Source organism: Periophthalmus magnuspinnatus, chromosome 14 (genome assembly GCF_009829125.3).
Source record: "Periophthalmus magnuspinnatus isolate fPerMag1 chromosome 14, fPerMag1.2.pri, whole genome shotgun sequence".
Taxonomy (NCBI): Eukaryota; Metazoa; Chordata; class Actinopteri; order Gobiiformes; family Gobiidae; genus Periophthalmus; species Periophthalmus magnuspinnatus.
The window spans coordinates 20,978,466-20,994,395 of NC_047139.1; the positions used below are offsets into that span (position 1 = coordinate 20,978,466).

General features: G+C 38.7%; 1 protein-coding gene across 1 annotated transcript; it reads left to right on the plus strand.

Annotated features, from left to right (window-relative positions):
• The first annotated feature begins 87 nt into the window (after positions 1 to 87).
• Positions 88 to 15,064, plus strand: LOC129456822 (golgin subfamily B member 1-like). Its single transcript, XM_055226978.1, has one exon. The coding sequence runs from the start codon at positions 88 to 90 to the stop codon at positions 14,389 to 14,391; it is 14,304 nt and encodes a 4,767-aa protein (XP_055082953.1). The 3' UTR covers positions 14,392 to 15,064.
• Positions 15,065 to 15,930: the final 866 nt, after the last annotated feature.

Consider the following 15,930-nt stretch of genomic DNA (forward strand, 5'->3'; position numbering starts at 1 on the left):
TCCAATGAGTTGCTACTGAAAGACAGAAAACAGTTGGAAGAATCAACGAAGGAACTAGACAGACAAAGACAAGAACAGGAAGTAGCCATGAGCCTCATAAATGAAGAGAAACAGCAGCTTGAGGAAGACAGGATGAAATCAGAACGTGACAAAGAACAAGTGGAGGCCTTGATGGAAGACGTGAATAATACAAATTTTGAGATTGAGGCTGCTAAGAGACACGTCGACGAAGAGAAAGACAAGCTATTGAAAATGAGGGCAGAACTGGACATGAGGAAACAGGAAGTCGAACGCCAACAAGACGACCTGAAACAACAACTAGAGCAAAGACAAAATGAACTGGAGACACGATTTAAAGATCTCCAATCTTACAGCCAGCTGTGGCAGGTAGAGAAACAACAATTGGAGGAGCTGAGAAAAGACCTAGATCGAGAGAGGTCAGAAAGTAAGGCTGCTATAAACCTCTACAATGAAGAGAAAGAACAAATAAAGGAGGGAGGAAGAAAACTACAAGTTGAAAAGGAAAATCTGGAAACATTAATGGAGGATGTGACCTGGCAACGAAAAGAAATTACAGAAGCAATGGCCAACATCAGTGAAGAGAAACAACAGCTTCAGGAAGACAGGATGAAATCAGAAAGTGACAAAGAACAAGTGGAGGCCTTGATGGAAGAAGTGAAAAATAAGAGTTTAGAGATTGAGGCTGCCAAGAGTAACATCGATGAAGAAAAAGAGCAGCTATTGAAAATGAGGGCAGAACTGGACATGAGGAAACAGGAAGTCGAACGCCAACAAGACAACCTGAAACAACAACTAGAGCTAAGACAAAATGAACAGGAGACACGATTTGAAGAACTCCAATCTTACAGCCAGCTGTGGAAGGTAGAGAAAGAACAATTGGAGGAGCTGAGAAAAGACCTGGATCGAGAGAGGACAGAAAGTAAGGCTGCTATAAACCTCTACAATGAAGAGAAAGAACAAATAAAGGAGAGAGGAAGAAAACTACAAGTTGAAAAGGAAAACGTTGAAATGTTATTGGAGGATGTAACCAGGCAACGAGAAGCAGCTGCAGAAGCAATGTCCGTCATCAATGAAGATAAAGAAAAACTTCAACAACAGAATGCAGAGTTGGAGGAGAAGATACAGGAAATACAGAGAGAAAAGGATTCCTTGAAACAACATGAACTCAGAGTCACTACAGAACTAGAGTTGAGAAAAAATGAACTGGAGACACAAACTGAAGAGCTGCAATCTTCCAATGAGTTGCTACTGAAAGACAGAAAACAGTTGGAAGAATCAACGAAGGAACTAGACAGACAAAGACAAGAACAGGAAGTAGCCATGAGCCTCATAAATGAAGAGAAACAGCAGCTTGAGGAAGACAGGATGAAATCAGAACGTGACAAAGAACAAGTGGAGGCCTTGATGGAAGACGTGAATAATACAAATTTTGAGATTGAGGCTGCTAAGAGACACGTCGACGAAGAGAAAGACAAGCTATTGAAAATGAGGGCAGAACTGGACATGAGGAAACAGGAAGTCGAACGCCAACAAGACGACCTGAAACAACAACTAGAGCAAAGACAAAATGAACTGGAGACACGATTTAAAGATCTCCAATCTTACAGCCAGCTGTGGCAGGTAGAGAAACAACAATTGGAGGAGCTGAGAAAAGACCTGGATCGAGAGAGGTCAGAAAGTAAGGCTGCTATAAACCTCTACAATGAAGAGAAAGAACAAATAAAGGAGGGAGGAAGAAAACTACAAGTTGAAAAGGAAAATCTGGAAACATTAATGGAGGATGTGACCTGGCAACGAAAAGAAATTACAGAAGCAATGGCCAACATCAGTGAAGAGAAACAACAGCTTCAGGAAGACAGGATGAAATCAGAAAGTGACAAAGAACAAGTGGAGGCCTTGATGGAAGAAGTGAAAAATAAGAGTTTAGAGATTGAGGCTGCCAAGAGTAACATCGATGAAGAAAAAGAGCAGCTATTGAAAATGAGGGCAGAACTGGACATGAGGAAACAGGAAGTCGAACGCCAACAAGACAACCTGAAACAACAACTAGAGCTAAGACAAAATGAACAGGAGACACGATTTGAAGAACTCCAATCTTACAGCCAGCTGTGGAAGGTAGAGAAAGAACAATTGGAGGAGCTGAGAAAAGACCTGGATCGAGAGAGGACAGAAAGTAAGGCTGCTATAAACCTCTACAATGAAGAGAAAGAACAAATAAAGGAGAGAGGAAGAAAACTACAAGTTGAAAAGGAAAACGTTGAAATGTTATTGGAGGAGGTAACCAGGCAACGAGAAGCAGCTGCAGAAGCAATGTCCGTCATCAATGAAGATAAAGAAAAACTTCAACAACAGAATGCAGAGTTGGAGGAGAAGATACAGGAAATACAGAGAGAAAAGGATTCCTTGAAACAACAAGAACTCAGAGTCACTACAGAAGTAGAGTTGAGAAAAAATGAACTGGAGACACAAATTGAAGAGCTGCGATCTTCCAATGAGTTGCTACAGAAAGACAGAAAACAGATGGAAGAAGCAACGAAGGAACTAGACAGACAAAGACAAGAACAGGAAGTAGCCATGAGCCTCATAAATGAAGAGAAACAGCAGCTTGAGGAAGACAGGATGAAATCAGAACGTGACAAAGAACAAGTGGAGGCCTTGATGAAAGACGTGAATAATAAAAATTTTGAGATTGAGGCTGCTAAGAGACACATCGACGAAGAGAAAGACAAGCTATTGAAAATGAGGGCAGAACTGGACATGAGGAAACAGGAAGTCGAACGCCAACAAGATGACCTGAAACAACAACTAGAGCAAAGACAAAATGAACTGGAGACACGATTTAAAGAACTCCAATCTTACAGCCAGCTGTGGAAGGTAGAGAAACAACAATTGGAGGAGCTGAGAAAAGACCTAAATCGAGAGAGGTCAGAAAGTAAGGCTGCTATAAACCTCTACAATGAAGAGAAAGAACAAATAAAGGAGGGAGGAAGAAAACTACAAGTTGAAAAGGAAAATCTGGAAACATTAATGGAGGATGTGACCTGGCAACGAAAAGAAATTACAGAAGCAATGGCCAACATCAGTGAAGAGAAACAACAGCTTCAGGAAGACAGGATGAAATCAGAAAGTGACAAAGAACAAGTGGAGGGCTTGATGGAAGAAGTGAAAAATAAGAATTTAGAGATTGAGGCTGCCAAGAGTAACATCGATGAAGAAAAAGAGCAGCTATTGAAAATGAGGGCAGAACTGGACATGAGGAAACAGGAAGTCGAACGCCAACAAGACAACCTGAAACAACAACTAGAGCTAAGACAAAATCAGCTGGAGACACGATTTGAAGAACTCCAATCTTACAGCCAGCTGTGGCAGGTAGAGAAACAACAATTGGAGGAGCTGAGAAAAGACCTGGATCGAGAGAGGACAGAAAGTAAGGCTGCTATAAACCTCTACAATGAAGAGAAAGAACAAATAAAGGAGAGAGGAAGAAAACTACAAGTTGAAAAGGAAAATTTGGAAACATTAATGGAGGATGTGACATGGCAACGAAAAGAAATTACAGAAGCAATGGCTAACATCAATGAAGAGAAACAACAGCTTCAGGAAGACAGGATGAAATCAGAAAGTGACAAAGAACAAGTGGAGGCCTTGATGGAAGACATGAATAACAAAAATCTTGAGATTGAGGCTGCTAAGAGAGACATCAACGAAGAGAACGACAAGCTATTGAAAATGAGGGCAGAACTGGACTTGAGGAAACAGGAAGTCGAACGCCAACAAGACGACCTGAAACAACAACTAGAGCAAAGACAAAATCAACTGGAGACACGATTTGAAGAACTCCAATCTTACAGCCAGTTGTGGAAGGTAGAGAAACAACAATTGGAGGAGCTAAGAAAAGACCTGGATCGAGAGAGGACAGAAAGTAAGGCTGCTATAAACCTCTACAATGAAGAGAAAGAACAAATAAAGGAGGGAGGAAGAAAACTACAAGTTGAAAAGGAAAATCTGGAAACATTAATGGAGGATGTGACCTGGCAACGAAAAGAAATTACAGAAGCAATGGCCAACATCAGTGAAGAGAAACAACAGCTTCAGGAAGACAGGATGAAATCAGAAAGTGACAAAGAACAAGTGGAGGCCTTGATGGAAGAAGTGAAAAATAAGAGTTTAGAGATTGAGGCTGCCAAGAGTAACATCGATGAAGAAAAAGAGCAGCTATTGAAAATGAGGGCAGAACTGGACATGAGGAAACAGGAAGTCGAACGCCAACAAGACAACCTGAAACAACAACTAGAGCTAAGACAAAATGAACAGGAGACACGATTTGAAGAACTCCAATCTTACAGCCAGCTGTGGAAGGTAGAGAAAGAACAATTGGAGGAGCTGAGAAAAGACCTGGATCGAGAGAGGACAGAAAGTAAGGCTGCTATAAAACTCTACAATGAAGAGAAAGAACAAATAAAGGAGAGAGGAAGAAAACTACAAGTTGAAAAGGAAAACGTTGAAATGTTATTGGAGGAGGTAACCAGGCAACGAGAAGCAGCTGCAGAAGCAATGTCCGTCATCAATGAAGATAAAGAAAAACTTCAACAACAGAATGCAGAGTTGGAGGAGAAGATACAGGAAATACAGAGAGAAAAGGATTCCTTGAAACAACAAGAACTCAGAGTCACTACAGAAGTAGAGTTGAGAAAAAATGAACTGGAGACACAAATTGAAGAGCTGCGATCTTCCAATGAGTTGCTACAGATGGACAGAAAACAGTTGGAAGTTCCTGAAGAACTACAGGAGAAAGGCAACCTGGACAAACAGTTGTACACATTGGCACAAGATCAGCAAAACATAATCAGGGAAAAAGATAAACTTCAGGACATGCTTGTTCTTCTGACGGAAAGGAAGAACCAAATTGACTCTCTGTTGGAAGATGTAATCTCTGAGAAAAACAGATTAAAGGAGTTGGCTGATAGTGTCCAACTTAAACACCAAGAGGTTCAATATGCAGTAGACATGACTACTTCAAAACAAGAACCATCTCTACTGGACACAAGCCTAAAAACAAAACTAGAAGAGCTGGAACAAGGAAGACAAGAATTACAAGTTGAAAGAGAACAACTGGAAGAACTAAAAAAGGCACTGAAGAAGGAAGCACAAGAGGCTATGAATGCCCTTGATGTGAGAAGACAGGAAATGGAACATGAACACGAAATCAAGCAACTTGAACATGAGGTGAAACAAAAAGATCTGAAAGAACAAATTAAAGAGCTCCAACGTTCAAGTGAACAGCTTAAGATGGAGAGACAACACGTGCAAGAACAGAGGGAGGATGAGGACAGAAAAAGACAAGAGACAATGGTTGCTATGGGGATTGATAAAGAGAAAGAATGGCTTCAAATAGGAGTAGAAGAGGAAGATCAAAAAGACAAACAAAAACAGCAACAAGAACTAGAGGCAAAACAGTGGAAGACCATGGACAGAAAAATGCAAGAAATAGGGGATGTGGGAAAAAGAGAGGAAGAAAAATTGCTGTCTGTAGAGAGCAGGAGACAATCACACACTGAAAAAGTTCACCTGAGTGATTTAAAAGTAGAAGAAATTAGAAAAGAAACCAGGAAAGAACAAGATACTGCATACACAGTGGTCTTTACTGATGAAGAAAAACAAAAGCTTGAAAAAGAGAGGACAGATCTGGAGATAATGAGAAAAGAAGTGGAGAAACAAGACAACATGACACGACAAGAACAGATCAAACTTACACTTCAACGAGAAAAACTGGACAGACAATTCAAAGAGCTACTACACTCCACTGAATGGCTACACACTGAAAGACAACAACTGGAAGAACTAAAGGAGAATTTAGGCCAGAAAATACATGAGATCAATGATGAGAAACAAAATCTTGAAGAGAAAAGTAGAACATTGCAAACTCAAGAAGAACATTTACAAGTTTTAAAGGAGGAAGTAAACAGGAAAGAACAAGATGTAGCAGCCACAATATCCATTCTCAATGAGGAAAAACAAAAGCTTCAAAAAGAGAAGACAAATCTGGAGATAAACAGACAGGAAGTGGAATTACAAGACCATTTGACACAACAGGGAGCTGCCAAACTAAAACTGAGGCAAGAAGAGGTGGAGACACAAATCAAAGAACTTAAAATCTCCACTGAACAGCTGCAAGCTGAAAGACAACAAGTAGAAGAACTACAGGAGAATTTGGACAGAAAAAGACATGAGACTGAGGTAACTATGAGCAAGGTCAGTGAAGAGAGGGCCGAGTTGGAGATAAAGAAACGTGAAGTGGAACGAGATGCTATTGAACTACACTTGAGAGAAAATGAACTAAAGGCACAAATGAAAGAACTGCAAACCTCCACCAGACTGCTACAAGCTGAGAGACAACAAGCTGAAATGTTATGGAAAGACTGGGAAACAAAACCACAAGAGTCGGAAGCTGCAATAACTGAAGAGAAACAACAACTTCAAGAACTTAGGAGACAATTACATACTGAAAGAAAACAACTGGAACTTAATCGAAAACAGGAAGAAACTGGAGTTTGTACATACATCACTGAGGAGGAAAAAGAGCAACTTCACAACATGTGGACAGAGCTGCAAATGAAGAAACATGAACAAGACAATCTGAAATTACAAAATGAATTTAAACAGCAAGAAATAGAGCTGAGACAAAATGAACTAGAGAAAATGATCAGAGAACTACAGAGCTCTACTTTAAAGCTGCAAGCTGAGAGACAACAAATACAAGAGTTAAAGAAAGAATTACACAAAGAAAGACAATTTCAAATTCATGAGGAACAGACATGGTTGGAAACTGAAAGAAAGCATTTGGAAATATTAAAGGAAGAATTAAACAGGAAAGAACAAGATGTTGTAGAGAAAATTACCTTCACCAATGAAGAAAAACAAAAGCTTGACACAGAGAGGACAGATCTGGAAATAAAGAGACAGGAAGTGGAACTACAACAGAATTTGACATATCAGGAAGCTCTCAAACTAAAACTGACAGAAGAGAAGGAAACACAAACAAAAGCTCTGCAAATCTCCACTAAACAGATACAAGTGGAAGAATTAAGGGATAATCTGGCCAGAAAAATGCAGAAGATTGAGATAACTATGGACAAGATCAGCGAAGAAAAACTAAATCTTGAAGAGAAACGTAGATCATTGCAAACTAAGGAAGAACACTTGGAAGTATTAATGGAGGAAATAAATAGGAAAGAACTGGATGTAGCTGCCACAATGACCTTTATCAATGAAGAAAAACAAAAGCTTCTAAAAGAGAGGACAGATCTGGAAATAAAGAGACAGGAGATGGAAAGAAAAGACAACATGGCACAGCAACAAGAAATCCAACTTAAACTAAGACAAGACGATCTGGAGGCACAATTCAAAGATCTACAAAACTCCACTGAACAACTACAAGCTGAACGACAACAAGTGGAAGAATTAAGAGAGAGTTTAGACAGAAAAATACATGAGACTGAGGAAACTATGGACAAGATCAATGAAGAAAAACAAAACATTGAAGAGAAAAGTAGAACACTGCAAACTCAAGAAGAACACCTACAAGTGTTAAAGGAGGAAGTAAACAGGAAAGAACTGGTTGTAGAGGCCACAATTGTCTTTATTAATGAAGAAAAACAAAAGCTTCAAAAAGAACGGACAGATCTGGAATTGAAGAGACAGGAAGTGGAACAACAAGACAATCTGACACAACAAGAAGCTGTCAAACTAAAACTGAGACAAGAAGAGGTGGAGATACAATTCAAAGATCTTCAAATCTCCAAAGAACGACTACAAGCTGAAAGACAACAAGTGGAAGAACTACGGGAGAATTTAGACAGAAAAAGACATGAAACTGATGCATCTATAAACATGATCATTGAAGAGAAACAAAAACTTGAGGAGAAACATATAACCTTGAAACTTGAAGAAGAACATTTGCAAGTGTTAAAGGAGGACATAAACAAGAAAGAACAAGATGTTGCTGCCACAATAATCTTGATCAATGAAGAAAAACAAACGCTTGAAAAAGAGAGAACAGAGTTGGAGATAAAGAAACAGGAAGTGGAAAGACAAGATTATGTGACACAACAACAAGAACTCCAACTTAAACTAAGAAAAGAAGACCTTGACACACAGTTCAAAGATCTACAAAACTCCACTGAATGGCTACAAGCTGAAAGACAACAAGTGGAAGAACTAAGGGAGAATTTAGAAAGAAAAATACATGAGACTGAGGAAACTATGGACAAGATCAATGAAGAAAAACAAAACACTGAAGAGAAAAGTAGAACACTGCAAACTCAAGAAGAACACCTACAAGTGTTAAAGGAGGAAGTAAACAGGAAAGAACTGGATGTAGAGGCCACAATTGTCTTTATTAATGAAGAAAAACAAAAGCTTCAAAAAGAACGGACAGATCTGGAATTGAAGAGACAGGAAGTGGAACAACAAGACAATCTCACACAACAAGAAGCTGTCAAACTAAAACTGAGACAAGAAGAGGTGGAGATACAATTAAAAGATCTTCAAATCTCCAAAGAACAACTAGAAGCTGAAAGACAACAAGTGGAAGAACTAAGAGAGAGTTTAGACAGAAAAATACATGAGACTGAGGAAACTATGGACAAGATCAATGAAGAAAAACAAAACATTGAAGAGAAAAGTAGAACACTGCAAACTCAAGAAGAACACCTACAAGTGTTAAAGGAGGAAGTAAACAGGAAAGAACTGGATGTAGAGGCCACAATTGTCTTTATTAATGAAGAAAAGCAAAAGCTTCAAAAAGAGAGGACAGATCTGGAAATGAAGAGACAGGAAGTGGAACAACAAGACAATCTGACACAACAAGAAGCTGTCAAACTAAAACTGAGACAAGAAGAGGTGGAGATACAATTCAAAGATCTTCAAATCTCCAAAGAACGACTACAAGCTGAAAGACAACAAGTGGAAGAACTACGGGAGAATTTAGACAGAAAAAGACATGAAACTGATGCATCTATAAACATGATCATTGAAGAGAAACAAAAACTTGAGGAGAAACATATAACCTTGAAACTTGAAGAAGAACATTTGCAAGTGTTAAAGGAGGACATAAACAAGAAAGAACAAGATGTTGCTGCCACAATAATCTTGATCAATGAAGAAAAACAAACGCTTGAAAAAGAGAGAACAGAGTTGGAGATAAAGAAACAGGAAGTGGAAAGACAAGATTATGTGACACAACAACAAGAACTCCAACTTAAACTAAGAAAAGAAGACCTTGACACACAGTTCAAAGATCTACAAAACTCCACTGAATGGCTACAAGCTGAAAGACAACAAGTGGAAGAACTAAGGGAGAATTTAGAAAGAAAAATACATGAGACTGAGGAAACTATGGACAAGATCAATGAAGAAAAACAAAACACTGAAGAGAAAAGTAGAACACTGCAAACTCAAGAAGAACACCTACAAGTGTTAAAGGAGGAAGTAAACAGGAAAGAACTGGATGTTGTAGCCACAATTACCTTTATCAATGAAGAAAAACAAAAGCTTCTAAAAGAGAGGACAGATCTGGAAATAAAGAGACAGGAGATGGAAAGAAAAGACAACATGGCACAGCAACAAGAAATCCAACTTAAACTAAGACAAGACGATTTGGAGGCACAATTCAAAGATCTACAAAACTCCACTGAACAACTACAAGCTGAACGACAACAAGTGGAAGAACTAAGAGAGAGTTTAGACAGAAAAATACATGAGACTGAGGAAACTATGGACATGATCAATGAAGAAAAACAAAACATTGAAGAGAAAAGTAGAACACTGCAAACTCAAGAAGAACACCTACAAGTGTTAAAGGAGGAAGTAAACAGGAAAGAACTGGATGTAGAGGCCACAATTGTCTTTATTAATGAAGAAAAACAAAAGCTTCAAAAAGAACGGACAGATCTGGAATTGAAGAGACAGGAAGTGGAACAACAAGACAATCTCACACAACAAGAAGCTGTCAAACTAAAACTGAGACAAGAAGAGGTGGAGATACAATTAAAAGATCTTCAAATCTCCAAAGAACAACTAGAAGCTGAAAGACAACAAGTGGAAGAACTACGGGAGAATTCAGACAGACAAATGCGTGAAACTATGGCCACTCTGGACATGGTGAATGAAGAAAAACAAAACATTGAAGACAAAAGTAGAACACTGCAAACTCAAGAAGAACACCTACAAGTGTTAAAGGAGGAAGTAAACAGGAAAGAACTGGATGTTGTAGCCACAATGACCTTTATCAATGAAGAAAAACAAAAGCTTCTAAAAGAGAGGACAGATCTGGAAATAAAGAGACAGGAGATGGAAAGAAAAGACAACATGGCACAGCAACAAGAAATCCAACTTAAACTAAGACAAGACGATTTGGAGGCACAATTCAAAGATCTACAAAACTCCACTGAACAACTACAAGCTGAACGACAACAAGTGGAAGAACTAAGAGAGAGTTTAGACAGAAAAATACATGAGACTGAGGAAACTATGGACAAGATCAATGAAGAAAAACAAAACATTGAAGAGAAAAGTAGAACACTGCAAACTCAAGAAGAACTCTTACAAGTGTTAAAGGAAGAAATAAACTGGAAAGAACAGGATGTTGCAGCCACAATGATCTTTATCAATGAAGAAAAACAAAAGCTTCAGAAAGAGAGGACAGAGTTGGAGATAAAGAGAGAGGAAGTGGAAAAACATGACTATGAGACACAACAACAAGAAATCCAAGTTAAACTAAGACAGGAAGAACTGGACACACAGTTCAAAGATCTTCAAAACTCCACTGAACAACTACAAGCTGAAAGACAACAAGTGGAAGAACTAAGGGAGAATTTTGAGATGAAAGCACAAGACATTGCAGCCACAATCACCCATCTCAATGAAGAAATACAAAAGCTCCAAAACGAGAGGATGAATCTGGAAACGAAAAGACAGGAAATGGAAGACAATATGATGAGAGATGGAAGACTCAAACAACAACAACAGAAATCACAAGTGAAAGGTCAGAGAACCTCTACAGGTGCAGGAGAAATGGAAGAGCCATGGAAGGACTTAGACAGAAAACAACAAGAAACTCAAGCTGAAATGAAACTCCTCCAAGATCAGGAAGGCAGGCGAAAATTACAAACTCAAAGAGAACAGTTGGATTTGCAAATGAAGGAATTTAAAACTAAAAGCAACACCTTGAGTCTCCTTGATGAAGATAAAATTGAGGAGGAAGTGGCAGTGACAAGTCATGACACTGAACTTAAACAAGATGAACTGAAACAAACAGAAGAGCTACAAAGCAGATACCAAACTGAAGTGGTTCATACACATGTGGATCTAGACTCTGCCTGGGAGGAGACCAGAGAACAGAGGGACCAGCTCAGTCAGGACAGGCTAAAGCTACAGAAACAACAGGAGCAGATGGACATGGAGCTGAAGAGAAGACAAGACCAGCTCCACAATATGACAGGGAGACTGAGTTATCTGAGAGGACTCCTCCAACAAAACAGGAACACATTACAACTACACATACAGGACATGGACAAACTGAGGCAGAAGCTCACAGCTCTGGACCAGGACAGAGACAAGATGGCTGACTGCATTCAACTGTTGGAGGGACAAAAGAACAGTCTTAAAGACACACTGAGTCTCTTCATTGGACAAAAGCAAAGACCTCTACAAGAGAGACAGCAGGTGGAGACACTGATCTCAGAAGTGAAGAAGTCAAGTAAGGAGCTGGATCAAAAGAGGGACACAATAGACGGAGAGAAAGAGGAGATGCAGAAGACAAGAAATTATGTCCACACATTTACAGACAGATTAGGGAAGCTATTAGAAGACCTTGAAGTAAACAAAACCACACTCCAAAGAACAAGGAGTGAACTTATGAAGAAATCTGAACAAACAAACTTACTTACAGAGGAACTAAAACGAGTGAATTTGCGTGTCAAAGAATTAGCTTGTGCAGTTAAGAGCAAAAAAGACAAGCTTGATATGATGAACCAAGAACCATGTGTTGATTCAGTTACTTCAGAGGAAGCTACATTGGTCAGAAAAGAAGAATCCACCTCAATTTTGGAACAGCTCACTCAAGACAAGATAAGCCTAGCACAAGAAAGAGACATGTTCATAGATGAGTGCAAACAAAGAGAAGAAGACCTGAAACAGCGAGAGGGCGAACTTGCAAACAAAATGGCAGTTATATTACAACTAAGTCTTCGTCTTAAGCAGCTAACACAACACCGAAATGATGCTGCGGTTAAGAAAATACAGCAAATGGAAGATAGCAGTGACAGGCTTTTGAAATTGTGCCTCAAAGTAAAACAAAACTCTGATCAGCTCTATCAAGAGAAGAACAGAATAAAGTTATATTCAAAGTTGCTTCAAGGGGAAGTGGAAAATCTTGGCATAACCTCTGCCACCAGCTCTAGAAGACACATTGAAAAGGAAGAAGACTCAACAATAGAGCTTGAAGAACATGCCATGGATAAAATTACTCAGACAGAACAGTATGAGCCAATCAGACCTGACTTGAGAAAATATAATGAGAATTTACAAAAACAAACTCTAGATTTGAAAGCAGCAAATCATTTCTTGGAAAACACTTTGGAAGAGTTGCGGTGTAATAAAAATGATCTTACTTGTATTATGGCTGAGGTTAAGATGGAAAACGCCAGCCTTAAACATATGGCAGACTCTGTTCAGAAAAGCAAAGAGGAGCTTAAGACTTTTATGAACATGTTGCAAGTTAGAGGAAGCATTGCAGAAGTCCAAGAACAAGGTCAAACTCTGGATACGGAAATAGACAAAGAATCCTACAAACAAATGGAAGCAAGTGCGATTACAGAGCAAACAAGACCATTAAAATTACATCTATCCCAACTCAAAGAAATATTCACAAGCAGAGAGAAAAAGATACAACTAAACCAAGAACAGATAGTAACTGTGACCACTGTGTTAAAACAAAAACTTGCAGAACTGAATAAACTCAAAGAGGACTTGGCTAGTTATTCTAAAGCGTTTGAGATGGAAAAGACTGCTCTTGTGAATATACTGTCAACTAAACTTGAGAAACTGGGTGATGACTTATCTATTGCAACGTTACAAAAACAAGACTTTGAAAAACTCCAAAATGAAAGAAAAGAAGTAGAATCACTTAGAGAGACTGTCAAGAAAGAATGCGAAGACTTGGAGATCTTAAAGTTAGACATCCAGAGTCAAAACGGATTATTACAAAAAACTAAACAAGATTTACAAGATGAGAGAGACAAGATGGAGATCAGGAAAGCAGAACTAGTAAACAGAGAAGAAAAACTCCAGGAAGACATGGAACTTCTCAATCAAATGAAGAACAGTATTGATAGTGAGAAGGCAACGCTCCAAACTGAAAAGCAGCAGTTGGAAGTAAAAGTATCCCAGATAAAATCTCAAGAAGATAATCTTAAATTAGCTACAAAGTCTATGGAAGAGCTCTCAGTCAAGTTCAAACAGAGTTGTCAATTGAGAGACTGTCAAATGGAAGAAAATATAAAAAGAATGCAACTGAACAAAGCACACATACTTCAGTTAAATAGAGACACAGAGAAACAATTTGAAGAGCTTAAGAATGTTAAAAATGAAATAGTTTATCATTATGAAACAATACGAAAGCAGAAATCACAACAAAATATTATAATGTGCGACAAAGCTGTGCAAACCGAAGAATCGACCAGGAAGCAAGAGAAAGATTTGGTATCGCCATCTGAAATTGAACAGAAGAAAGACAGAAAAAGTGAAAGCAAGCAATCAAGTGTTTCTTCATCACTGGAAAGTTTAATTGTCTCTACTGATGAAAAAGTGTCTAAAAAGGATTATTTGAGGCAGCTGTGGAAGGAAACAGCCAAGGAACGGAAAGAGATTGATAAAATGAAGCAAAGAGGACAGCAGCTTAAGAGCAATCTGGAGACAAGGCTAAAAAACATCCAACCACTTTTGAAGAGACCCATACGTAAAGATGTGTTGATGGTGGAAGAGAGTACATCGCATCATTCTCAGAAACAAGATGAGAAGTATAGCGGTCAACTTCAAAAGCTTGGCCAGACTGAGAAGCTTACTGTCCAAGAAATGAAGACCAGGACATTGAAAACTAGCGACAAAGCTAACCAAACATCTCTGGATTCTCTGACAGAGCAGGTTATAACAGAAGGAGCAGAGGCATATGTCCCAGACCCATTCACTGGACTCCTCTATCAGATTCAACATTACTGCTATAGCTGCTGCTGTCAGTGCTGTGTCTGCTGCCAACAAGCATGTCCTGAAAACAATAACAACAACAGACCAACTCAGTGTTGGTGTAAATAATCTTTAATATATGAGATGAAACCGTGTGTGTGTGTGTGTGTGTATACAATAAAAGTTTGAAATTATACATATAAGCTATTAATATACAATATTTTAGGATTCCACCCACCACCAGATGATATGATACTAAAATATGATGCTTTCTTAATCTACGTATATGCTTTATTTACATCTTAGAAAAGTGTGAAATTAACCTGAATATACAATTTTAAAGCGTGACTGTTGTTTGAAATTGCAATAAATACTAAATGCAAGTATTGTTTTCTTTCAGTTGAGGCTCCTTGCTAAAGTAAATCCCATCCTTTCACAGGCAGAGTTTGAAAAAGCAACACATGCATTTGTAACGTGGCATCTGTATTATTGTAATTCTTTGCGGGGCTGGACCAGTGCTCCCTGCAGCGCTTACAGAAAGTCCAGAACGCTGCAGCTCGTCTGCTCACAAAAACTAAGAACAGCCTCCCTCTGCCTGTTAGATGCTCTCAGTCTTTAATGCTGTTAGACTGAAAACCCACCTCTTCCCCCTGGCCTTTAATACTAGCTAGACAGGATATTTTGTTTTTTATTGGTGTTTTATTGTTCTTTTGCCTATGTTGTGTTATCTTTATATTTGACTTTTGTGTGAAGTGCTTTGGGCATCTTAAGTTGTGCTATATAAATAAAACAGAATTGAATTAAATTGAAAATTGTTTTGTTTGTTTTTTGTCTGACACATGCACAGCTAATTTTAGACACATTTTCTTTCTTATCACAAGCTTGAACTGAATTAATATTTAACATAATACAGTAATTAGTGTTGCGTTACTATGTTTACTTAAAGCTGCCAAACAAGACCAATGTGTTGTTTGTACCTTGACATGTTCCTTCTGCATCCTTCTTCATAAGGGCTACTTGATCTTACAGTGATGTGTCTTGTGGTTGATTTACACAGACTTTTGTGCCATTCTCCAACCTGGATTGGTAGGGGAAAAGCGCCATCTGCAGTTTGACTTCTCCAGCACAGCATCCCAGGTCCTTAAAAACTGATAGGCCCCTTCATCCCTGTTTACTGTGCTGTGAGCCTGTTTCTAAATAACCTCCTTAAGACAACATTTGTGTTTGTTGTCCTCCATCCCAATTATTCAGGCATCCGAAATATGCCAAGGTCTGTGTAAACAACACACTGGTCTGTTAAAGATGTAAACAACACACTGGTCTGTTAAAGATGTGAACAACACACTGGTCTGTTAAAAAAGAACCTCAATTTGGAAATGATATTGGAAGACCAAAACAAACTTCTTTGAAGATGTAATTAGATTGGCTGATCAGCCCCCATTGTATTCTCACATATCACCACTAGATGCCATCTACTTTAGTTGCTGCCCGACAGTGTGACAGCTCTGGTCTGACGGAAAAAGACCAGAGAAGACCAGAGAGCACAGGTGAGCTTGAACAAAGGCCAAGAGTGGGAGGGGATGGGGGAACACACATCAGACTGGGTTTCACATCTGACATCTACTGGTGAAAATAAGTAAATATTTCAGATAGTAGCTTTAATCCTGT